The sequence below is a fragment of the Martes martes genome (assembly GCF_963455335.1).
Source record: "Martes martes genome assembly, chromosome: 8".
NCBI classification, from domain to species: Eukaryota; Metazoa; Chordata; class Mammalia; order Carnivora; family Mustelidae; genus Martes; species Martes martes.
Genome location: NC_137895.1, coordinates 17,350,341 through 17,375,376, shown reverse-complemented (window position 1 = coordinate 17,375,376; position 25,036 = coordinate 17,350,341). Strand labels below are relative to the sequence as shown.

The following is a 25,036-nucleotide window of genomic DNA, read 5'->3' as shown; positions in this document are numbered from 1 at the left end:
GAGAGCTGGCCCTGGAATCTGGGCATTCTGGTTCTGTCTGATGGTCCGTCCACTGGCAGTGGGAAAGGCGGGAGAACAGTGCGCTGTGTGCCTTGCCCCGACTTGTTCAAGGACACAGTGCACCATGTGCCCTTTCAAAGTCAAGGGCCTCCTTGAAACCGAGAAAGAGCGCCAGGCAGCCTAACCTGGACAGCAGGAGCACATGCCCTCGGGGGTATCCAGAGTCCCTTGCAAGGGCAGCGTCGGGTGTGCTACCGCCTTCTCATTGCTCCTGGACCTGTCAGGCACCCCATAGTCCCCAAGTCACCTGGGATACTTTAAAAAGGACAGAGATTTGGGTCTTGAGATAGACTTATTGGATCAGGTTTTTGATTGGGGGACCCCAGGTGGTCCTGAGGAGTGGTCAAATTGGAGAACCCCCCCGCCCATCCAGGCCGCGGTCCGGAGACCCCGGGAGCAGTGGAAATGGCTGTGGACTCACTCTAAGGTTCCAGGCATGATGCTTGAACAAAGGACCATGGTTACTTTGGCCGGGGCAGATGCTATTACCATCAGGCCCAGACATTTTGGGGACATGCTAGAAATAGCTTGCTGGCTGAGTGTTTCTATTTTGCATCAGTGTGATTAGGTGTGTCTGGGTCTACAGCCTAAACTGGTTTTTTGTTTTTTTTTTTTTTTTTTTTGCATCTTTTAAAAAACATTGTGGTAAAATGCACATAACATAAAGTTCACCTTTTTAACCATTTTTAGGTGCACGGTTCAGTGACACTGAGTATTTCCACACTGCTGGGCATAAAGCCCAATCTAGAGGACTTGTAGGGAGATCGGGCTTGGCGCACGTTAGGTGTTCAGTACCCGCGGGGTGGCGGGGATTATTGGGGTGATAGGGAAATCGTGACACATTGGGTAGGCATCCTCACTCCTGACTTTCTTATGCATAAACTAACTTCAGTCTGAGACGCTGGTCAAGGAGACGCTGGCGAGGTATGTTTAAAACTCAATTTCTATTCCTTAGCCCGGCAGGATGATGAGTTCATTGTCTGGTCAATGCCAAGGGCAACTTCCCCTGCCACCCCCAGCTACCCCAGCAGAATAGAGGATACCTCTGTGAAAAATCCCTCCTATGTGTGTGTTGGTAAGAGGCAACCCACGGCCACGGCCATGACTAGGACTAAAGTTTTCAGATGCGGCCAGCTCAAGGCCAATCTGGTCGAGAACCAAACAAATGGGCCTTTTTATTTTAAGAGATTTTTTTTTTTTTTTAAACTGTGTGTCAACAAAAGATCTGTAGACAATCTTGTTGTACATTTCACACTGCTGACTTCATACGTGTTAAGAGTGCTTACAGCCCATTTACATTTTTTGGTACATTTGTGTTTATTTCTGTGGTTACCATGCTCTGAGGAGGCCACAAAAGCTGGCCTGTTCCGTGGTGGAGCACATTGCCAGTGGCATTTCGGTGAGCCTCACAGTGGTGGAGGGGAGGGTACTGGAGCAGTCAGTGGGCTGAGAGTCACAGAAGTATTGAATTTTGCAGCTGGAAGGGATCTTATATAAAGTAAACCCCCAATTAAAGATGGGGATATTGAGACCCAGAAAGCGGCGGGGGTGGGGGGTGTCACCAAGGTCATACGCCTGGTTAGGAACTCAGCCCAGCCCTGGCTTCCTGGTCTCTAACTCACCAACTTCCAACTGCAGCAGATGTTCCTTGTCCTTAACTCTGGCTTCCGTCACCTAGATAGCTTGCAGTGTAATAAACCTAAAGATAAGTTTTCCTGAATTGAGGGGTCTTTCCAAATTCATATATCTATTTTGTGCCTTCTCTCTGTTTCTTTTCCTGGGTTGGGGTAGAATCAAGCTTTGCTTCTGAGCAGACCTTTCTATCTGAGTTTCTTTCCTAAGATCTTGGTCTTCCCGATTGCGTTTTGGAACCCCCTGCTTTGGAACCCCTCTGTTCCGAGGGGAGACCCCAGGTGCCTGGGCCCTCTGGCCAGGATGGCAGCACAGTTGGTCGAAAGCTTCCTGGCTCCCAGCTTCCTGGTGCGGCCCCTCCTTTCCCGGAATTCTGAAGTCCCATCTGATGGTCCCTGTCCTTTCAGTCTGGGAAGGGATTTGGATGTCAGCTCTGGAAAGAACTCAGTGGAGGTATCTGCCACGGGCGTTCTAGAGAAGGCAATGGTGGGCTGGCTCTATTACTTGGAGATAGACCAGAGCCCTCAAATTCCTGAGTAAAAACTAGGAAGGTTCTGGGCTTTTAGGACTCACCATTGTCCCCGCTACCAAGGCAGATTCGTTAATTGTCTGGACACCGAATGTTTATTGAGGACATAGTTTGTGCTCCCTCCCCCCTCAACACGAGGTACAAAAAGGAATTTAACTCAGCCTCTGAGTTGGGACCCAGGTACCTAGGAAGGGGTTTAATTACATGCCTGTTTCCTTGTGGTCCTTAAAGAATCCGAGAAAGATGCTAGAGAAGAACGAGGGCATTGCTGGCCCTTGGAGCTCAGTGAGGGCTACTTCTGTCCCGGTCACCTCTGTGTTGCCCGGACAGTGTGACATTCAGAGGACAGTTTCTTCAGTGCACATCACCCCGTCACCTGTTTTAAAAGAACTTTCATACAGGAGGCAGCTGTTGTGTAGACTGAACTCGGGTTTTATTTATCTGGGTTTGAGTCTCTGCTCTGTGCCCCTGGACATGTTACTCATATCCCCGAGCCACCATTTCCTCATGGATGGAATGGAGATGCGAAAATTCACCTTGTGGCCATGGGGGCCTCGCATAACCTCGCTGACCTCGGATTTCTCCTCTTTACGACAAGTGGCATGGGGGTGGAGGGCCCGCGGGCACGGGCAGACAGCCGAACATTGTTATCACTCCCGCGTCCGGAATGGGTGCTTTTACTGCTTTATCGCAAATGAGGTTTTAAGGAGTGTAGATGTGTCCCAGCATGGGTGGCTTCTGGTGGCCGGTATGCAGATGCGTGCCCTGGGCTGCCCCTTCAGACCGCCAGCCCCGACTCTGCTCCCGACTCTCCCGGACCAGCCACGCCTGAATGACTCTGCAGGCCACACGTCCCTGGAGATAGCAGCTCAATGTTTAAGGATCCCACTGCAGGACCCAGCTGACCAAAAGTGAGGCTTTGGATCACCGGCTGACTCTGAACGGTTTGGCTCATCACGTTCTCACCGACGTTGATAATCACGGGGGTACTCGAGGTACACAGAACCATTATTTGCAGTTGAAGTCCATGGACGGTGGTCACACAAGATCAGCCCTGAGTCATGAGTCCCTTTTATTTCTGATGGACATTGGAAGAATAAGGCCTGGACTTTGAATAAAACCATTTGCTTTTTGCTTTCGAGGCCTCAGTTACTCCATGAGGGGAATAAAAGCCAGAAGTCATTCGTGACTTCTCCCCCATGCATTATAAGTTTGGCGGATAAAATGTCTCTTGCGGTTTCTGTTAACAAGCAGGAAGATTCCAGGCTTAAGCCGGAGCATAAAAGAAAATTGAAACTAAAGACTGGTTTTTGGATTTGACTAACGTTTCTAATATCGTTCAGCCACAGGAAAGCCAAAAGCTTTGACTGTATGTGCAGGCTGGTATAGTAAAGTTCGGGATGTTAAAAAAAAAATGGGTTAATTAGGTTAGTTAGGTGGGACATTACCCTGCCTATTTCCAAATACCATGAGACTTGATTTCTTATTTTCAGTGTTATTTTATTTTACTATTTAAAAAATTTCTATTAAATTCCAGTGTAGTTGACATACACTGTTATATTCGTTTCAAGTGTACAATCTAGATTACTCAGAGCTCATCAAGATAAGTGTACTCTTAATCCCCTCTGTGTATTTCTTTTTTTTTAAGATTTTATTTATTCATTGGACAAAGGGAGAGAGATCACAAGCAGGCAGAGAGAGAGGGGGAAGCAGGCTCCCTGCTGAGCAGAGAGCCCAATGCGGGGCTCGATCCCAGGACCCTGGGATCATGACCTGAGCCGAAGGCAGAGGCTTAACCCACTGAGCCACCCAGGTGTTCCTCCCCCCACCCACATGTATTTCACCCATCCCCTACCCACCTGCCCTTCAGTTGGAGTTTTAAGCCCTCAGTGCCCCACAGACATATAGATTTTTGGATAAAGTAAGAGAAGGCTGGATGAATATTCAGTGCGTCAGATGTGATCGGAAAATGGTAGGTAAATATGTAACTGAGCCTCCCATCTCTACAGCAGGGCTAGAATCGGGCCCCACGAAGAGCTTCCTGGCAGCGTCGAGAACCCGGTTCTTTCCTTCCATACTCGTGTTCCGTTCTGCTTCTATGACGGAGCTGGCCTGGGAGCCAGGACGATTTTTGTCGAGACATGGGTCCTCAGCCCTCGGAATCTCCCTGCTTCACTTGGAAGGAGTGAGATGTTTGTATTTCTTAGGGGGGCCTGCTTGAGTGAAGAACTCAGAATTTTAGGTTCCAACACTCATCGTAAAAAACCAAGGGAAGCCTTGAATGTTGACATTGACTGAGGTCAGAAGGACTTGAAAGACAAAGGTGTCTCCCCTGCTGTTTTTGGCCGACCCCGTTCTGTTCTGACTCTTCTCTCTGCCAAATCCTCACCCTTGACTTTGGACATCCAGGAAGGATTTCTCCATCAGCCTTTTCCGTGTAGAACCTCTTCCGAATCCAGGCTTCCTGCCATCCTCACCCTTCTGGACACTGGGCCCTGATCCCTGGGATGCTCACCTCCTTTACCTTCTATTAGGAGGAATGACCTCAGACTTGGTCCATTGGCAGATCATCCGGAGGTCATGGTGATAAATTAATATTTTCAGATATTAATACTATTGATATCTATGTGTATTAGTCTACATATGATTTAAGCATAATTGGGTTCATGGTTTAACAAAGTTTTGAGGGCGAAAAGCTTGATAATGGGGAAAATTCTACCCTGTTTGTTTTAGATGTTGTGGCTTTTCAAACTTTGAGGAAGCTGGTTATTATTTAAGTGGCAAAACACTGGTAAGTTACTAGAGGCTATCGATCCAAAGAACTCTGGATTTATGGCCTCAGCAGGAGCCGGGGCAATTATGTGGTGGAGGTTGGTTCTCAGGACGAGGGATTTTCTTGATACTGTTGAAGACCCATTACCCCAGTCTGTCCTGCCATCCTTAGGGTGTCTTCCTGACATCCACTGCTGTTTGGGGCACCGAGGCGAGTGTCCTCGGCGTTGTGATGCCTGGCTGGTGCCTGGGACTGTCTCGGGGGGCTTGTTATCCTGGAGCTGCCTGCCTGCCCCTGAGTGAGCCTTTACTCTGGGGTCACCCTCTGAAGGGCTCCGGGGCATTGCATGCGGTAGCACTTTGCCATTTGGACTTGGGGACATTTGTCTTGGCTTGGAAAACAAAGCATCAAACTTGCAGGAGATCGAGACAGGAGAGGGAGGGAGGAAAAGAGAAGGAGGAAGACGGAAAGAAAAGGAGAGGGAACACGCTTCTTGCGCGGGGTTGAGCTGGAAGTTGAGGGTTGAGGATGGGGGAGGCATGGATCTGTGAAGGGGGTCGGGGGTCCTCCCTGCCATCACCCTCACCATCCCGTGCTTTACCAAGTGGAAGAAGGACGCATTGTGATCTCAGAGAACTTACAAACCGTGAGAACATGTGCGCTTGGAGTCGTGGCTGGTGGCGTACTTGGTGCTTTCACTCCCTCTGTCCCCTTATTAACCCACAAGGCACGTTCTCTTGTTGTTCTCATCTTATTCATGAGAAGGCTGGGGCATGGAGGGATGAAGGCCTTTGCAGGAGTTCCAGTCCTTTTGGGGCTTAGCCATAGCCACTGTGTTCTACAAAGTCCGTGTTTTGTGTGTGTGTGTGTGTGTGTGTGTGTGTGTGTGTGTGTGTGTGTTTGAACACTTTGCTGTCAACGTTATGACCCAGCTGAGTCAGACAGGTGTGGTGACTCTGCTCCAGTCCTATGACTAAGTTACTTCAACCCTATGTCCATGTTTTCCCGTTATTACTCATCCTTGTGAAGGGATGGGCCCATCCTTGTGATATGCTATTTTCTGTGTATTTCGTGTCTGCTCTGTTCCCCTCCTCTCCTATATCAGGTAGAGCTCTGTTGATAACACTCAGAGATAATAAACATTTACCTGCTCTATCCGTCTACAGACTCCATCAGGCACTAGTTGTGTGACTTTGGAAAATACCTGCCTGAATTTGTTGCCTTGCCTGTAAAGCGGAAATGGGTAACACTTACTTATTTATTTTGTTTAAATGATGACACTTAATGTTTCAGGATGGTCCTGAGGAAGGAGAGGTTAAACCGTGTTTTCTAAAGTGCTTCGCATTCAGCATGGCATATCGTTGGAACTCAAAATACGTTCTGCTTCTTTTTGTCCCCCTCTTCTCTGGGTCACCCACACAGTTGGTGGCAGCAAGCTTAGAACCAGAGCCCTCTCCAACCCACCTGGGTCACTTCTCATCGAACCCTCTTGTAGCCACAGCCATTTGCAAACACCCTCTTATTAGTTTACAGCTTTTTAATTTGCTTGTACCCATAGATCCTGCCTGGCTGACTTTGAGAAGAATTTTAATATCTAAACTCATGTTGGATGTGTGTGCTGGATCCCAAGAGGCCATGCCTTCATGCTCGTCGTGGCAACAAGGATACTGGGCACAATGTTCCTACTTTCTGGGGAAAGCTGGAACTCTGTCTCTCCGTGTTGTCACAAAGCTTTTTATCTATCTATGGATCAATCCATCTATCGATCTATCTAATCTATCATCTATCTACCTACCTATGTATTTAGGGAAAAAAGAAGCCTCAAAATGCTAAATATTTCCCTAGGGAAAATGACTACAGTAGCTTTTGTTCTTTTGTTCTACCCCCCCCCCCCCCCGCCCCCGGGTTCGTTCCCCTCGCACTGCATGTCTTCCAGTGAGGTTCAGCCTCACATCTTGCACTCGGTAGAAGGGAGAGAGGGAGGGAGGTTGGAGTGTGGGCATGTTTAATAGGCTACAGCTGCCGTGGTCTTTCCCTTCTGGCCGCATTTCAAGAAGAATAACATTTGAAGGACAGCCTAGCTGCCCCCAAAACACGGATATGCCTTCTCTACCCCCATCCCCTGCCGCTTTCCACCCACTTTGGCATCTTCTCCAGGGCCTGCTGTTATCTGTCCACCCCCTCCCACTTCTGGCTAACAACACCTCAAGTTATACTCTGAGCAGCTTGTAGTCCTGAGACATGCAGACACGAAGCACATGCATCGTGCCCTCGTTTGTCAAAGATCCGTTGGGGGAAGAGATCCCCATCAGCGGCCATGGATAAGTTTTTCTTCCTCTTTGGGAGCAATCCAACACTTTGTTTAGCACTTCCCTGCCATTCAGGGGCGTCTGTAACACTTCGTTCCTTTGGAGCTTGCGAGCCATTGGCGTCATCATTTTTAAGTGGGGAGAAATGATAAACAGTGCGGAAGAACGCATTTTCATGTTTATGCGTTGTCATTTATGGGTGTATATATTTACATAGCTGAGATCCTCATCCCCGTAATATTTTGAAATCTGCTGCTTTAACTTAAGCCCTTTTCCCATGTCTTCACATTATTACTCCTAGTATCATTTTTGAGTAGCTAATATGCTGTCATTTATTAATGATGTACCTAAGTGAACTATGATTCATGAAATGATTTCTCTAATCCTAGACATTTTACAGTGGTTGCAATTTTTAGCCATTGGAAGGGAAATACAGTAAACATCTTTGTGCGTAAATTCTTTAGCTTCTGTTGGATTTTTCCCTTGGTGACATTTCCCAAGAGGGAAATGGCCAGAGTTGAAGGCTGTAAACATCTTCATGGCTTCAGTGGGTTAGTACATGTGGGGATATTAGCCTCTTATGCCAGAAAAATGTCAGAAGAAGATAATACAGGTGAACAGTTAAAACGATAATTCCCATCCTTAACTCATCTAGACATATGGGAATGAAACTATGGGTTTGGGTAGATGGGTGGCTGGCTGCCTTGGAAAGCTCTGGCCCTTCACTACTGTGAGCATGTGTTTCATTGTGGGGGATAATCTCTTTCTAGCGGTCTCTTGCTTCTGGAGGAAAGGTACACACAGTGTCTGTTCAACAGCCCCCTTCAGCATCCTGCAGCTGCCGCACACTCGTCTTGAGCAAAGCCAAGATGGTTAGACCTCTTCCGTATGTCACTGACTCCCCTCCGATCTGTGAACCGATCTAGTGTCCGCAGATGAGTGTGTATATATCATGTCCATAGCGCTGAGATTTCGGTTGGAATAGAAGAGGATTTTGAGGTGCTTTTCTTGGGGCATAGTTAGAAAGAGAAGGTACTGGACATCAGGAACAGTAGCTGATCATAGGTTCCTGAGCCCTTACAAACGCCTGTTGCAGATTCCTTTATGGAGTCCTCGCAGCCATTCCTGCTAAGTAGGTGTATTGTTATCCTCATTTTACAGAGAGGTAACCGAGGCCAAGAGAGTGAGTATATCGTCAAAGTCAGATAGGACATGAGCCTATATGTATTAGTTTCCTAGGGACGCCAAAACGACATGCCACAAACTTTGTGGCTTAAAACAACAGAAGTCTGTTCCCTCCCAGTTCTGGGGGCTGGAAGCCTGAAATCAAGGTGTTGGCAGGGCTTGAAGGCTCTGGCATAGAAACTTCTTTGCATCTTCCTAGCTTCTGATGGCTCCCAGTAGTCCTTGGTACTCCTTGGCTGGTGGCTGCGCCCCTCTGCTCTCTGTCTCCCTGGGCCTTCTCCCTGTGTGTGTGTGTGTGTGTGTGTGTGTGTGTCTGTGTCTGTGTCCCCTCCTGTCTTACAAGAACAGCGGTCATTAGGTGTAAGGTCCACCCCAGTCCAGTATGACCTCGTCTTCATTTAACTAACTACACCTGCAAAGACCATATTTCCAAATAAGGTCCCATTCTGAGGAGTTCTAAGTGGGCATGAATTGGGGGGGGGGCACTTCAATCCACTACACCATGTTCTTAGCCAGGACCCCATTCTGCTTTCTAGAACGGGGTGGAGAAAAGGGAAAGAATGAGAAAGCCTGGGCATGCTCAAGTTTTGCCCAGCTAGCCTTGAGAGAGACCGAGGGTGGGCGACAATCCCTGTGTGGCCAAGGGGAGCAGAGGCTTACCTGAGAGATGGGGTGCCCAGGATAGGCCACCTGCATTAGAGTGAAATTGTTCTGCACAGAGCCCAGCAGCTTTCTGTACTTGAAGGGAGAGACTAGGTGTGGGGTTAATGGCCCGCCGTGTTTGAGCAGCTTGCGTAAAGGTTATGTGGAATATGTCCTTTCTCAAGCAGCCGCGTTATTCCCTGTCTCTGAAGCTGCAGGGAGACCCCAGAGGCAGACATCAGTGTCTCCAAGTCATAAAATCAGACTTGGAGCACCAGCCGCAGGGAAAAAAGTGTTTTGGCATATTATCTGCATCACTGCAAAATATATTTATAAGCATTCCAGGGAAACTGCAGGGGAGAGCGTAGAAATTCTCCAGTGCGCAAGGAAGGGTAAATGAGAATTAACTGTACGATACCCATAATTACTTATTCAAGGTGTAGAACGTAATTAATATGATCTGTACTGCCAGGGCTGTCTCTCTTGTTTTATTTAAAGGAACATAAAATGTCATTTATAAGGGCTTTCCTAGGTTCACTGCCAATTTCAATTCCTTGTACTCTGTTTTTCCGCAGGGTCTTAAGTTTCTCAACAATAAAATTCGTCTACCGCTGTCGCATTTTCGGGAACAGAATTTGGGCTGGGGGCTAGTTCTCCCTTACCCCAAACACTCTGATTCCCCACCTTTGACCAGCCTGAAGGTGCCAGTTCTTGTTAATTCTGCTACCGTGGGCGTTTTCATGTCATTCAAGGTGACGCCTGTGTACAAAAGAAGCTTCTAGAAAAACCAAAACTACAAAACTAAAGCTACAAGTCTAGAATGGTAGCCTATAGGAATTTGACTCTTCCCGGAAGTCTACTAAGTGTTCATGGCTATATTCAGGGTGGCCTTTGATTAACATTTGATCCTTTCACAAAACTTAACCTGCTTTTAACCTTTTCGATTGCATTTAAAATTTAATAGATTTAAAGATTTTATTTATTTATTTATTTGACAGACAGAGGTCACAAGTAGGCAGAGAAGCAGGCAGAGAGAGGGGGAAGCAGGCTCCCTGCTGAGCAGAGAGCCGGATCCGGATGTGGGGCTTGATCCCAGGACCCTGAGATCATGACCTGAGCCAAAGGTGCCCCTAAAATTTAATACATTTAATGTCCTTTCTGAGTACTTCAATTGCCTGATTAACAAATGAGCACTAGGATGTAATGTAAATCTCATACCTCAAGCTTAGAGATATGGTGACTAGTAAGTTTTTAAAATGCTCCAATAGTATATGTGAACAAGATTTCAACGTATAATCTCAAGTTAAATCCTTCAATTAAATCTCCTGTGTTAGGGCGCCTGGGTGGCTCAGTGGGTTAAAGCCTCTGCCTTCGGCTCAGTTCATGATCCCGGGGTCCTGAGATCGACCCCCCGCATTGGGCTCTCTGCTCAGCAGGGAGCCTGCTTCCTCCCTCTCTCTCTGCCCGCCTCTCTGCCTTCCTGTGATCTCGGTCTGTCAAAAAAAAATCTTAAAAAAAAAAAAAAATCTCCCGTGTTAGGATTGTGAGGTAGATCTCCTACTCATGTGGGTCAAAATCTTGAACGTATTAATCTTACGGGTTTTCTTCTTAAACATTTCTGTACTTATTTTTTTTAAAGCCTATTAAAATATAATTTAGATATAAAATTCACCTATTTTGAGTGTAGAATTTAGTGAATTTTAGTAGGTTTTCAGAGTTATACGGCCATCCCCACAATCTAAGTTGAGAGCATTTCCATCGCCCTAAAATGAACCTTTGTGTCTGTTTACCGCCCTTCACTGTCCTCCCCTTAGGCAACAAGTAGAAGAAAATCAACTTTCTGTGTCTATATGCCTGTTTTGGACATTTCTGTATTTAATTTGAAATCATGCTGGGTTTTTAAGCAACGGTTTTGCTATCTCAATTTTGGGGTTATCTCCAGCAATTTTTTGGGTTACTGCCTCAGTGGCCTGGAATTTTTCCCTGAGGGAAAGCTGAGTGATCCAGTCTGTGTGTATGTGGTGATAGGTGGAGGGGAGGGGCTCGTGTAACCCAAGATCCAGACTCAAGTCCCTTATGCCTAATGCAGATGCTTCTCTGCACAAGACCAAACCCCAGCAGGTGGCTTCATACCGCGCTGATTGCCCCTTGCCTCTCCCTTGGCTCACTGCTCCAAGACTGGGTTCAAGTGTGAGCTGCCGGCCGACTCTTGTGGCGGGGGCCTGCCCCAAGGCCCCCGTTCTGACCTTGCGCTCATGAGCCAGGCTCCTGTGCCCACCTGCTGTTCCTCACAGTACCTGCTTGCAGGCCACCAGCCAGCACGCTCACCCAGGAAGCCTCCGGGTCCCCTCAAGTTCATACTCCACACGCGAGCAAGACGGCTTCAATACACGCGTGTTCATAGCAGTGTTAATCCCTGTAGCCAAAAGGTGGAAACAACCCACATGTCTATTGATGGATGCCTGGATACATAAAATATGATATATGCACACAATGAAATATTATCCAGCCTTAAAAAGGAGATTCCAACTTATACTGTAATATGGATACACCTGGAAGACCTTCTAAGTGAAACAAGCCAGGCATCACCTACCGTACAATTCCATTAATAGGAAGAACATAGAATAGTTAAATTCAGGGACAGAAAGTAGACTAGGGGTTGCCAGGGGCTAGAAGGAGAGGGGGATGGGGAGTTAGTGTTTCAAGGGTACAGAGTTTCCGTTTGGGATGGTAAAGTTCCAGAGACGGTTGGTGGTGATGGTCACGTAGCCGCGTGAATGTACTTACTGCTGCAGAACTGCACACCTGAAAGTGGAAAAACCGGTACATTTTCTGTAATGCATATTTTACCACAATTTTTTAAAAATCGGCAAAACCCCATTGGTGTGATTCTCCAACTCAAAGATCATATTCAAGGGCTCCATCTTGACTACAGAATCAAAGGCATGTTTTCCCAGTCTGGCCTGAAATTATTTTTGGAGTGAGTTAGGTACAAATCAGTGAAGATGCCTCAGCATATCCAACACCCTTCACAGCAAGGCTCTACCCCCCAGCCCTGTCCTGGTAAGGACGTTCCTGTGACACCCTGGACTCACTGGCCACAGCTGGAACGAGCTTCCCCCTCCTCTGCTCCAGACCATCCTGCAGGCGCACCGTCCGCGTGCCCTGTGGGCCGTGTCTCCTGTCTGGCTGGTCCGGCCTCCCCAAACCCTTCTGAGACATGAATCCCCTGGGGTGCCCCTCTCTGGGGGAGCCTGATTCAGGGGGGCTGCAGATGTATGTCTTTTTTACAAGGACCTCAGAAGACTTCTCAGATCCTGAAGACATTGGACGAGGTTAACTGTGTTTCAGAAATGGTCTCGTTTCTTATCTTTTGGGAAAAGATTTCAGATTCATTCATTCATTTGTTCATTCATTCATTCCCCCAGGTGCAGAATTTAGGCACTCCTTTAGGGACTGAGGACATTGCGGTAGAGAAGACAATCCAAGACAATCCAAGTCCCTCCTCTCACGGAGCTTATAATCTTACAGCGGCTATGGGCAGTGGCCAATAAAGCATTTAAAATAAAAAGTCAAAAGGCAACAGGTGCCTTGAAGAAGAATAAAAAGCAAAGTGGAGGGGAGAGTGAGAAAGAGGAGGCAGGCTGTGTTTGCTAGTGCGGTGGCGGGAGCGATGACGTGAGCAAGAACAGGAGGAAGAGAAACAAGGGAAATGGAACAGCGAGCACCCAGGGCCTAATGGGTTGGGACAAGCACTAAAAAAAAAAAAAGAGAGAGAGAGAGAGAGAATAGAAAATATCAGTTCATCACACCTACACTGGGTGTGAAAGGACAGGAGACAGCCCATCTCTAACTTTGTGACCTTGAACGAGTCACTTACGCACCTGGTGTCTGTTTCTCCACCTGTAAAATGGTGCTGGGGACACGGTCAGTTCCACTGGATTGGGGTTTCGTAACCTTCCAGTGCCTGGCACCTCCTCTCCCTTCAGCTCTTCCATGCTTTCTCGGGGTGGACTGCAAACACGACGGACTGTCCTGGAAGGTCATTTTTGAGCTTTGCATGCTGCCCTTTGACCTGCTCACTCAGAACCAATTCTGAGGGTACTTTTCTCCAATCGTAAATACCCATTCCCTTTGCTTGTGTGAAAGCCATGGGTCAGATGGCCTCTAAAAGCTCATCTTGTCCTGCATATGCCTGATTCTGCATTAACCTGTCAGGTTGACAGCGGGTTTGCCCTTGGGCGGGGACCCTGGGCTTTGTGGAAGTGGGCACAAGCCTCAGCTCTGGGGGTGTTTTTGCAGATGGGCCAGAATCATCTAAAAGAGGGGGTGCATTGATGGCAGAGGCCATTGGTTTGGGTTAACACGTTTGATGGCTCATTCTTCTAGCAGGTTAGTACTGTAGTGTATATGGCATGTTCTTCAAGACGGAGAGTCACAGTCTCTCCGTGGAAAGTTTCTAGGATGGTAAATCTCCTGGCCCTCAGACGAAGCTGTGACTTTTCTCTTCCAGAGTTATGTCAAGTGCTTCCACCTAATTCTTGGATTTATACCCTTGACCTTCATCTGCCGAAAGTTTGATTCACTTTGGTTCTGCCACCACCACCACAGGCCAGGGGGCAGGAGCTTTGTGGAGCTTATGGTAGGGAAAGGACACGGGCCTGGGAGTTAGCTATCGGAAGGGTTCCAATTATTTCCGAATCAAATAAAACCCAAATTCCTCAGTGTTCTTCAGGGGTCGCTAGTAAGGTCTCCAAGAAGGAAAAACAGATCTGAAATGGATATTGATTAGCTCTGGGTTATTGTAGGGACTGAGAAGGAAAGAAGAGAAAGTTGAAAAGCTTAAGTTTGATAATAGTATTCATGATGGTTTCGGTTGAACCCCAGTGCCCTGAATCTCCCATCCTCAGTGTTCTGGGGCTCCTGAAAAGTCGCCTGCAAATCCAGGCGTGTTGAATGTTTTATGAAACTCCCAAAGCCTGGGTAGTTGGAGGACACTGGGTCAGTACTCAGGACTGCCTTTTTGCCTGGCCTCTCCCAGGTCCCACCTCTGTAAGCTCTAACAAGTCTCATTTCAGAGGAGCGGGAGAGAGCACTCAGGGTTTGCATCCACAGAAATGTGGGTTGGAATCCCAGCTCCGCCGCTCACTAGCTGTGTCATCGGGTACATTTTTCAGCCTCTCTGAACCTCAGTTTCCTTGTCTTTAAAATGCGTGTAATGCCACCTGCCTCCAGGTTGGTGGTGAGGAGTAGAGGAGGGACATAATAAAAAGCTAACTTTTACTGAGTGTTTATAGAATTCATTTAGGGCACATCACAGTTCCTCAAGAATGGATCCTATTAATTTTGCCTTATGTTTTGGTTTGCTTTCATTCCTTTGACTAAGGAAGCCAATTAAGTGATTTTGAGGATGTTTTGTTAGCTAACCAACTTTGAACTTCTCTTTTTTGTTCTTTTGCTAAGTGGTTTGGCCTGGTAACCCTTTCACGGGAAAAACATCTTTGGTTAAACCCTCCCATCTCATAACCAGTTGTTTGATCTCATTCACTTGATGCAGACAAGCTGAGTACTTCTTCTGTGCTAAACACTTAGTTGGGCAGAGGGCTTGTGGAGGGGGTTGGGTAAGAGAACCCATAGAGCTGGGCTGCCAGGGACTCAGTTGGGGGGTTGAGCCGGCCTTGGATGTGGGAAACTTTGGCTATCCTTTCCCCTCACTGGGCCATGTTTTCTCTTCTGAAAATGAGCGGGAGGGGTCAGATAGGAGCTAAGACCCCCTCAGGCTCCAAACACGAGTTTTGATTCTTAATTTTTTGGCCGGAGCAAACAGGGAATGCAAAAACCTGAACCCATCTGGGCATGCCGATGTGCTGAACACACATGGATTCAAAAAGCCTCAGATTCCTTGAGATAAAACTAAATCTCACAGAGATATAGAACATTGTATTATTTTTTTAAAAAATTTTATTATTTTTTAAATTAACATATGGTGTACTGTTAGTTTCAGGGGTATATTTAGTGATTCATCAGTTGCATGTAACACCCAGTGCTCATCACAAGTGCCCTCCTTAATGCCTGTCACCCACTTCCCCCATCCCCCACCCACCTCCCCTCCGGCAACCTCAGTTAGTTCCCTATAGCTAAGAGTCTCTCATGGTTTGCCTTCCTCTCTGTTTTTAATCTTATTTTATTTTTCCTTCTCTTTCCTTGTGATCTGTTTTGTTTCTTATATTCCACATGAATGAGATCATATGATAATTGTCTTTCTCTGACTGACTTATTTCACCTAACATAATACCCTCTATTTCCATTCATGTTGTTGCAAATGGTAAGATTTCATTTTTGATGGCTGAGTAGTATTCGTGTGTGTGTGTGTGTGTGTGTGTGTGTGTGTGTATCTATATCTGTTTATTTATCTATCTGCCACATCTTCTTTATCCATTCATCCATTGGTGGACATCTGAGCTCTTTCCATAGTTTGGCTATTGTGGACATTGCTGCTTTAAACATTGGGGTGCACGTGCCCCTTCAAATCACTATGTTTGTATCCTTTGGATAAATACCCAGTAGTGCAATTGTTGGGTCACAGGGTAGCTCTATTCTTAACTTTTTGAGGAACCTCCATGCTGTTTTCCAGAGTGGCTGCACCAGGAGAAAATTTTAATACAGTAGCTACAGAAGTGTTATTTGTGAGGATTTATGTACCCCTGTTTCCCCCTCCACTTTGGGGGGACTGCTTGGAATTGAGCCAATTCTAAGCCAAGTTGTGACAACTGAGAGCCCGGGGAGCTTCAGCACCTTACCCACTCACCCGGCCGCCGTCTTTGCTTTCCTCGCTCTCCTTCCTCTTTCCTCAGGTCTGAATATTTCTTCCAGAAACCTGGGCAGAACCACTAATACGTTCTGATGTTAGCGAGTGACTCAAAGGGGATTTCTTCCTTCGTGTTTTAAAGGGAGACTGGTGGTCCGAAGGAGATGCTGCACTCTAAGGAACAAGAGGGCTCCCGGAAGGCCGGGCTCATGGGTGCTCCCGGCAGACGGCTGGGCTCTTTCCGCTCTGAGCCCCTCCCTGTGTGGAATTTCAGGTCCCGGGTTACAGAGACAAGAGGGTTTTGTTCCAACAACTGCCCCAGGGGAGCTAGAGACCACTGGTTCTGCTTCCATGTAAGATTGGGGGGGGTCCCATTTTTGTATTATTATTAATTTTTCTTTATCAATGGCATTTTTTTATAATACTTGTCTTTTTTTTTAAAAGACTTTATTTATTTATTTGACACACAGAGAGAGAGATCACAAGTAGGCAGAGCAACAAGCAGAGGGGGGGGGGAAGCAGGCTCCCTGCTGAGCAGAGAGCCTGATGTGGGGCTCGATCCCAGGACCCTGAGATCATGACTTGATCTGAAGGCAGGGGCTTAACCCACTGGGCCACCCAGGCGCCCTGATGGCATTTTTTTTTTCATTTGAAAAACCTCTTCATTTCAACCAGGATGCTAGGCTTTGGTGGTGGATCGGAAACTGGGCAGAAATCGAGGAGCAGTCTGTCTCACAGCCAAGCTCTGCTTTTTCTTTCCCAGCCTCTCCTGGGCCCACACTCGTCTCTCTTACTTTTCTGTTACTGGGCAACTGCCACCGGGTCCTCTGTCTACACTTCCTGCCCTTGCACCTGACTGCCCCACCCCCAGCCTCTCTCCAGGGCTTACCGAACCCGTGGTTCTCTGGGGAAACTTCCCACTGCCCTGTGTTTAGACATCGGGAACTTAGAGGTCCCCTGGTTTTATCTCTGCACGTGACCGAGCAGAAATCTGAGGTCCTGGGGGGACCTGGTTCAAAGCGAGGCTCTGTGGTGGCAAAGCGAGGTGTGGCATCCAGGCCTATGACTTTTCGCATGGACAGTCCTGGATGCTATGTACCAGGCTATTTTATGTTTTCATTTAATCCCCCAAACCACCCTAGGATATAGGCATTATTATTGTGCTTTAGAATCGCAGAGATGAAGACGTTGGAAGGTCCCAGGGCTGGTTAACAGTGAAGCCGGGATCTGAATCCAAAGGGTGCTGCTCGGTGCTCGGGACTTTGCTGGTTTTAGCATGGGAGAAGTCCAGAGTTCCAGGAATCTCTTCCGTCCCAGGCAAGCCAGGATGGTCAGGACTAGAGGATGCCCTCCCCCGGAGAGGGGAGAGCTGCGACGGAGTAGCCTTTCAGAGTAGCTGGGTACCCGACAGTAGCAAAGCAGATGGCCCGTCTTTCCAGGAATGGAAAACTCCCTCCTCTGAGGGAGCTGGGTATCTCTCTCACTTATCCTAACTTGATGATGTTGACCGAGACATGGTCCCGTGCCAACACCCTTTAGACAGATGGGCTGGTCGGTACTGCACCGGGGCACTGCGTGAATTGGTACCTTTGCAGAAGACGTGTCTGTGATTGCATTGTTGCTCTGCACCCGCAGAGCATGGTGTCGATGAGGGCTCACACCCAGGCTGTTAGCAAAATCAGATTCGGAAAGTGTCCAAAGTTAAGTGGAGTATTAGAGCAGTTTTGCTGGTGGGGGTGGGGGGAGTGGAGGCTCACTTGGACCCGGCTGATTGAGTAAGCCTTGCCTTGCTCTGGATGTCGAGGGAAGTGGGAAGACAGATGCTGTGGCAGCAGCTCGTAGGGACAGCAGGGGAAGTGGTGAAGACCACCCTTTCTGGAAGCAGGCCTGGGTTTGAATTTGCCGTGCGTTCTGCCCTCCGCTGGCTGTGTGATCTTGCACCAGTTACTGACCCTCTCTGGGATTCTGTCGGCTCAACTGCAAAATGGGAATAAATGATACTATTATCATTGCATTATTTTGGACATGCAGGGTTTTTAGGAGGAACAAATGACACAATGTGAGAAAAAGGCTTAGCCTCTGTCAGGCATCAGGCACATGATAAACTCAATAAATCATAGTCGTCATGATTCTTACTATTAACTCTTGCTGTACTTGATAAGACCTGAGTTCCAGCCGCAACTCTGCAGCTGGCTACCCCAGGGAGCTTAGGCAAGTGTTTAACCTCTCAGTTTCTTCTGAAAAATGATGGGGCTGGATAGTACTCCCAGCAGCCCAAAGGTCTGTAGTTTTCTTTTTCTTTTTTTTTTTTTAAGATTTTATTTATTTATTTGACAGACAGAGATCACAAGTAGGCAGAGAGGCATGCAGAGAGAGAGGAGGAAGCAGGCTCCCCACTGAGCAGAGAACCTGATGCGGAGCTCGATCCCAGGACTCTGGGATTATGACCTGAGCCGAAGGCAGAGGCTTTAACCCACTGAGCCACTCAGGTGCCCCAGTCTGTAGTTTTCTAAAATGCATCAAAGGTGAGCTCCCATCCAGGGCCCCAGGGCCTTGCAGTTTTATGTCCTCAGACCCACATTAGGCATCCAGCAGCTCTCATGCAGCCCAGAAGCAAAGGCGAAGTCAGAGGGAGCCACTCAGAGGGTGAGGCGGGCTCCACCCCCTTGCCGGGAGCCCACTTTGTGTCACCTGCTGTCCATTTATTTTGAGTAGAGGATCCATGTAGGAACAATGTGCATCATAAAACAAACACAGGGGCTTGATTCTGATTTTAGCTTCATTCATGTATCTTGGAATATACAGAAACGTTCCTGGGTCCAAGAAATTGTGCTGTAAATTGAGCCAATTTGATTCTTACCAAACGGTCTTGAGTTCCGTTGATTGGGGTTTTGAAAGGAAAAGAGAAAAGCAAGTGTTGCAACTAAATAAAACCTGTGGTGGCGCGTGGACAGCAGAAGGCCACTGTTAAATGTCCTCAGAGATTCCTTTCTTAGGGCTTTTGATCACCAGACCTTTTATTTTCAAAGGAAAAAAAGAAAGAACAGCTATTGAATGCTACTGGTGGTTTCTTCCTTATATAGTAGAAAACAGCCTGTCCAACGCTTGTGAAGGAAGCCTTAAATCCAAGCTCATTCACAGGCTTTTTTGCGTACCTACTGTGTGCCAAGCAGCAGGGGAAAATGTGAATAAGAAGGGGGTGGTCTGTAGTCCACACCCCCCTGCCCGTGCCCAGCATGCTGTAGGTGCTTGGGAAGTTTATTGAATGAATGGAGTGCAGTAATGGTTAGTTTTTAGTCTGGCTGTCACATCACATCATTTTAATGACCCTGTGACACTGGATTACATTTTAGATCCCCTGCTCTAGAAGTGGCCAGCCAACCCAGTCTTGGGCCAAGCTAGAAACTTGAGTGGTGTACTTGGCATCTGACCACGGGTCCAGCATTCCAGCTGAGAGCACGGACAGCCTCTGTTGGAGTCCACACTTGCCCTCTTAGTCATGAGACCTGGGCAGGTTACCTAGCCCTGCTGTGCCTCAATATTCCTATCCATAAAGTGGGAACAGTGGCCATACAGCTGCTGTGCAGATGAAACGTGTAAGCTACAGGGCATACCGTGAGCCGTCTCTAAACTGTACCCACCACCATCTGTGTGTGTCACTCGCTCAACCTTCTCTGATGCCACTTTACCTAAAACACTCATGGGAATGACATACTTAATACTTAGGTGCGTAATTGCCAACCCTTCCTTTGTCTCCCAGGCACGCAGCAGGTCCTCACTGTCCTTGTTTGGATGTGAAGAGCCTAGCAGTCAGGTCTGAATCTGAACCTTCGAGTGGTTACTTTCCACTCCCGTGGTCTTGACCTTGGTCAAGTTTTTGAAGTGAACAGAGGCTCAGACCTATAAAATGCGGGTCCTTCCTTCACTGTGGGAAGGGTTATGCTTAACCAAGTGCCCGGCACACAAGGAGCGCTCGGTAAATAGTAAGATTGTTGTCATTCTCATAAACGGCGCACAAGGCCCCTTTGGCTTTGGTGGCCTGGGGTGCCGAAGCTGGTTCCCGGGGCGCCCGACAGAGCGCGCATGGCCAGGGCTGGAGGAGGCACAGAGGGCGGGCGGCCTTGGGAAAGGGCCTGTGTTGCAGGCCCCACACGGTCAAAGCATTTTAAAGGCCTTGTATTAGAAAAATAAACCAATTAAATAATACTGCCCCCCATAAAAGCTGACTTTTAATGGACTCTACGGTAAGGTTTTCACCGCGGCGGTCCTGCAGCCTCTGTCTCCGTGAGCCTGTCTGCCGCCATGGGGAGGGCTTAATCTTGCACGGCGTGAGCATAATTTTATAAGTTTTATGGCTGTTTTTTCTCCTCCGAGGTGTTGCTATGTCATTGTGTACCGAGGGCAGGTTGCGTGCATTTAACAGTTTACCTCGTTTTTGGTGGAAATGAAAAATGAAGCAATAAATTAAAGAAAAACACAACGTGGATTTTCCCCCTTCTTCTTGAGGCTTTGGTGGAGGAACAAAGAGGCAGTGTTCCCCCCCCAACGCCCCCCCCACAGCTTAATCAAATTCTAACGGCTTTTGCGGGTGGACATTTGCCCGCAGATCGCCTCGCGGGAGAGGGCTGTGGGGCAGGCGGCACGTGTCTGGGGCTTTTTCGGCTGACCCCAGGCATCCTGGGGACTGCTCTCTGGGGCGAGGGGTCAGCCAATGACAGCCCATGGGCTGCGCCTGCTTCTGTGACACGGAAAAAACATCCAAAGATTTCCTGACACGTGAAAATGACACGAAATGCACATTCCGTGTCCATGAATGGAGCGGTGTTGGCATGCAGCCACGCCCATTGGGTTCTGGGCTGTCCCAGGCTAATGACAAGGTGCCCCAGAGACTGGGGGGGGGCACGGGGCCGAGGTGCTGCCTGCCCTTCACAGAAAAAAAGCAGTGACCCTGCTCTCGGAGGCAAAGGAGAAGGGGTGAGGACATGCAGTCTCCAGGTTCCTGGAAGCGATGATTTACTCTGAGGGTTTCCACGTGGCTCCGAGGGACAAGTCAAAGGAGAACTGCCTGAAAAATCGTCGATTCACCTGGAGAATGTCCAGAAGTAACCGGCTCCTGGTAGAGGCGGCTTTCCTCACCATCCCAACCTCAGGCAGGCTTCTGAGCGAGGGAGGGGCCCGGGTGTGTCCCTCCCCCACCAGCCCTCCCAGCCTTCTCTGTAGCTTTCCAGCCAGAGAAGCCTTTATTTTTTTTTTTTTAAGATTTTTTCATTTTTTCAAAAAATTTTTTAAATAGCATCTTTTGTGTCTTTTTTTTTTTTAAGATTTTATTTATTTATCTGACACAGAGAGAGAGAGATCACAAGTAGGCAGAGAGGCAAGCAGAGAGAGAGGGGAAAGCAGGTTCCCCGCTGAGCAGAGAGCCCGATGCAGGGCTTGATCTGAGGATCCTGAGATCATGACCTGAGCCAAAGGCAGAGGCTTAACCCACTGAGCCACCCAGGCACCCTTTCATTTATTTGACAGAGAGAGACAGCCAGAGAGGGAACATCAGCAGGGGGAGAGGGAGAAGCAGGCTTCCCACTGAGCAGGGAGCCCGATGTGGGGCTCGGTCCCAGGACCCCGGAGTCATGACCTGAGCTGAAGGCAGACGCTTAACGACTGAGCCACCCAGGCGCCCCCAGAGAAGACTTTGAGGTCTGCTGACTTCCCATCAGCTCGCTGGATGGCTCAAGAGCAGAGAGGTTCTGCCCTTCCCTCCTGGGTGTAAGCGGGTTTTTGTCGGGAATTGTTATGTGCAAATCCAGTGTACGATTTGATGCCCTCCAGAAATTTGTAAGAAACGCTTTTTGGCCGGCACGCCGGTGTAAGCCTTCTGCAGATAGGAGTAATTCACTGAATCCTCACAGCCCGCGCCATCTTACAGCTGAAGAAACACAGGCACAGCAAGGTTAGGTGCCTTGCCAAAGGTCACGCAGCTGGAATGCAGTTGAGCCAGAATGCAAACCCCGGGCTGTCTGCTGCAGGGAAGGGTCCACTCCGTGGCTGCTACAGAAGGACGCATTCTTTAGGCTTCTGGATGGATCTGCTTTCCTTGCCCCCACCCATGCCCTACCATGTCATTGCATGAGAAAATAGCCTCCTGTGGGAGAAGAAAACGCTCGTTCTCTCATTCATTTGTTCCTCCCTCCTCCACACCGTCCTCCCTTCAACAAATAATTACCAACAGGTGACTGTGTGTTAGGCTCTGGGAGGGAGGGCCCAGAAAGAGTGTTTGTGAACAAGGAGAACAAGAAAAGAAAAACTCTTTTCCACTTAAAAATAGTTCTTGGAGGTTGGTTGGGGGGGAGGCGGGTGGCGCCTGGCTGGCTTAGTCGGTAGAGCATGTGACTCCTGGTCTTGGAATTGTGAGTTCGAACCTCACATTGGGTGTAGAGATTACTTAAAAATAAAACCTTTAAAAAATAGTGCTGAGCGTCCCCAATGCCGTTGGCTTTTGAGGAGTTCCCTTAATTCTCCCTCTTTTATTTTATTTTTTACTTTTTCTTTTTTGTGGGCTCCAGACCCAGCGTGGAGCCCAGTGTGGGGCTTGAACTCACCACCCCGAGATCAAGAACCGAGCTGAGATCAAGTGTCAGATGTTTAACTGACGGAACCACCCAAGCACCCCTTACCCTTCTTTTATTATTTATAAGTGCCCCCCTGTCTGTTTAGAACTATAAACCCTTGTCCTTTGTGCCGTGACCGGAATACGTTCATTAAAAATAACCTAATTTGCAAGAGGCTTTGGGGTGACCGGGCATCTGACTTAGCCAGTGCGGAGGGCTCTCCAGGGGGAGGCCCTGCAGGGTGCTCAGGAGACCAGAACCAGGTGCTGGAGCCGGGGAGGGGTGTGGAGGGCAGGAATAAGAGGTTGTAATTGATCATTGAGGCCTCAATTTGAAATATATCACCAAGCCTGGTGCTCTTCAGCTCACTCCCCGGGAACAGACTTTACGCTGTCTTTCGTAAGTAGCTTCATTTTGGTGAGTTTCATGTGCCTGACTTGTTTTCCTAAAAACTTGGGGGAAAGAGTGTTTTAGATTATTTATGACCTTCTGAGTGTGGCGATGCCTGCCAGCTGGGGAAGACGTGCCATTGGGTAAAGGAACAGCAGCTTTGCTAGAAGCTGGCTTTCTCTCTCTTCCTTTCCTACCTGTTTCTTCTTCCCCCACCTGCCTCTGTGCCTTTTTCTTTGTCAGACAACAAGCTTTCGTTGCTCATTTCTGATGAGCCTTCACTTTCTCTCCTCAGTCATGCGGAGGAACCCCTTCGGTGTGGACATCTGCTGTCGGAAGGGGTCTCGAAGCCCCCTGCAGGAGCTCTACAACCCAACCCAGGTAAGCCCCGGAAACTTTCTTGCTTTCTTGGCTTGGTCTCCATGCATCAGTTTTTGGAGGAGAGGGAAAAATGAAAATCTTCCAAATCTGGTTCTTGCGGGATTTGAAACTTCCGGGCACTGCTTGGCATTTTACCTTCAGTGGTCATTTTCTTGGTCACCCTTGCTCCGTGTCATGGCTCTGAAATTCTAGGGAGCTGGATTTCGAATTCGAGAAACCCTTTGGTTTAGTTCTTGACTAAGCTTTCAGACCTGCCCAGGTTTGAGATCCATATAGTCACAGGTGCCAGAAATGGGGCTCTGAACTTAGAGAGCCATCTGGGCAGTGTCCCCCTTAGCACCCCCAAAGAAGGTTCGAGTGTGGGTGAACCTGCCTCCCCGCTCCATCGGTCCATTCAAGTCCAAGATCCCCCAAGGATTCCCCATCACTGTAGCGGGTTACCAAGACTCTGTTCTGGTGGGGGGCAGGGTTTGCTTTTTGTGAAGTGACTGTCATGGTAAATTGAGCTTGATCATGAAGAGTTTCTCTTGGAGTGAAGTAAGCTCCAACCAAGGGAATATGTCCTTGTGGAAAGCTAGGAGCCGAGGGAAGAGGCCTGGTCACCATGGCAATGGCTTCTGTGATATGTGTGGGTCTTGATGTGGAGACTCTAAGGCTGGTTCTCTTGCGGGAACTTGATACTAGAAACTAGTAAGTGAGCTACTAGTGGCCTGACCTTTGATTGCTGTTGAAAAAAGGAAAAAATGTACTGCTTTGGCCTTAGTCTCTTAGCTTTCTTTTTTTTTGTATCAAATTCTTAATTTAGTATTTTTGTGGACTAAGGTGCTTGGTAGGGGAAGATAAAGCATGGTCCTCCAAGATGCTGCGTTCCCTGAGGTCTAGCAGAGGGAACTTTCTAATCCCATAGATCTTCCCTGTCTCTCACCTACACTCCCTTCTGGAAAAATGGCCTCGTGGGCTTGTGCGTCCTGGGTGGCCTAACCAGGTGAATCTACTCCCTCGTCAGCACCACTGCTTGGGCGTTCCAGGGTGGCCAGGCCCGGTTAGCCAGGTGACTGCAGACTCCCATCCCCCCAGGCTTCCTTATTGGGTTCTCTGGTGGCTCAGCAGGGAATGGTTATTTGGGTTTTGTTTGGCGCCCAATTAAGCTGATTATTAGAGGCAAGTCTCCTAACATGTTCACATACCCGTCTTTAGGAAGAGGCAGAACTGGCCTTGACAAGGGATAGGGTTTCTAGTAAGCTATGTTGGGGAACAGCACAGGCTACTGAGAGGCAAACCATTCCCATCTTTTTTCTTTTTTTTTTTTTTTTAAGATTTTATTTATTTATTTGACAGAGATCACAAGTAGGCAGAGAGAGAAGGGAAGCAGGCTCCCTGGTGAGCAGGGAGCCCGATGTGGGGCTCGATCCCAGGACCCTGGGATCATGGCCTGAGCCGAAGGCAGAGGCTTTAACCCACTGAGCCACCCAGGCGCCCCCATTCCTATCTTTTTGTTGACATGCTCTGTTTCAGATCATTTTCCCTTGCAAAATACAGTTGCTGAAGCACTACTGTTTTCCTGGAGAAACAGTGTTTTTCTGTGGGCTGCATATGGTGTCGTGGGAGGAGCTTATTTCTGAAGTAGACCCTACCCACCCCTGGACAGGAGGTCCACGGACTGTGTCTGTGCTGTTCACTGTCGTATCCCCAACCCCTAACACAGGGCCTGGTCTGTAGACG

The 25,036-nt window shown here is 48.2% G+C and overlaps 1 protein-coding gene across 2 annotated transcripts in view; it reads left to right on the top strand.

The window, feature by feature from the left end:
* CHST11 (carbohydrate sulfotransferase 11) overlaps positions 1–25,036 on the top strand; it is a gene marked incomplete at both ends in the record, with an annotated part of 256,370 nt that overhangs the window by 96,286 nt on the left and 135,048 nt on the right. For both annotated transcript variants that reach the window (XM_080812493.1, XM_080812494.1), the window contains one exon: positions 23,229–23,314. In XM_080812493.1, coding sequence (XP_080668619.1) covers positions 23,229–23,314 — 86 coding nt within the window. The remainder of the gene's footprint in view (positions 1–23,228; positions 23,315–25,036) is intronic.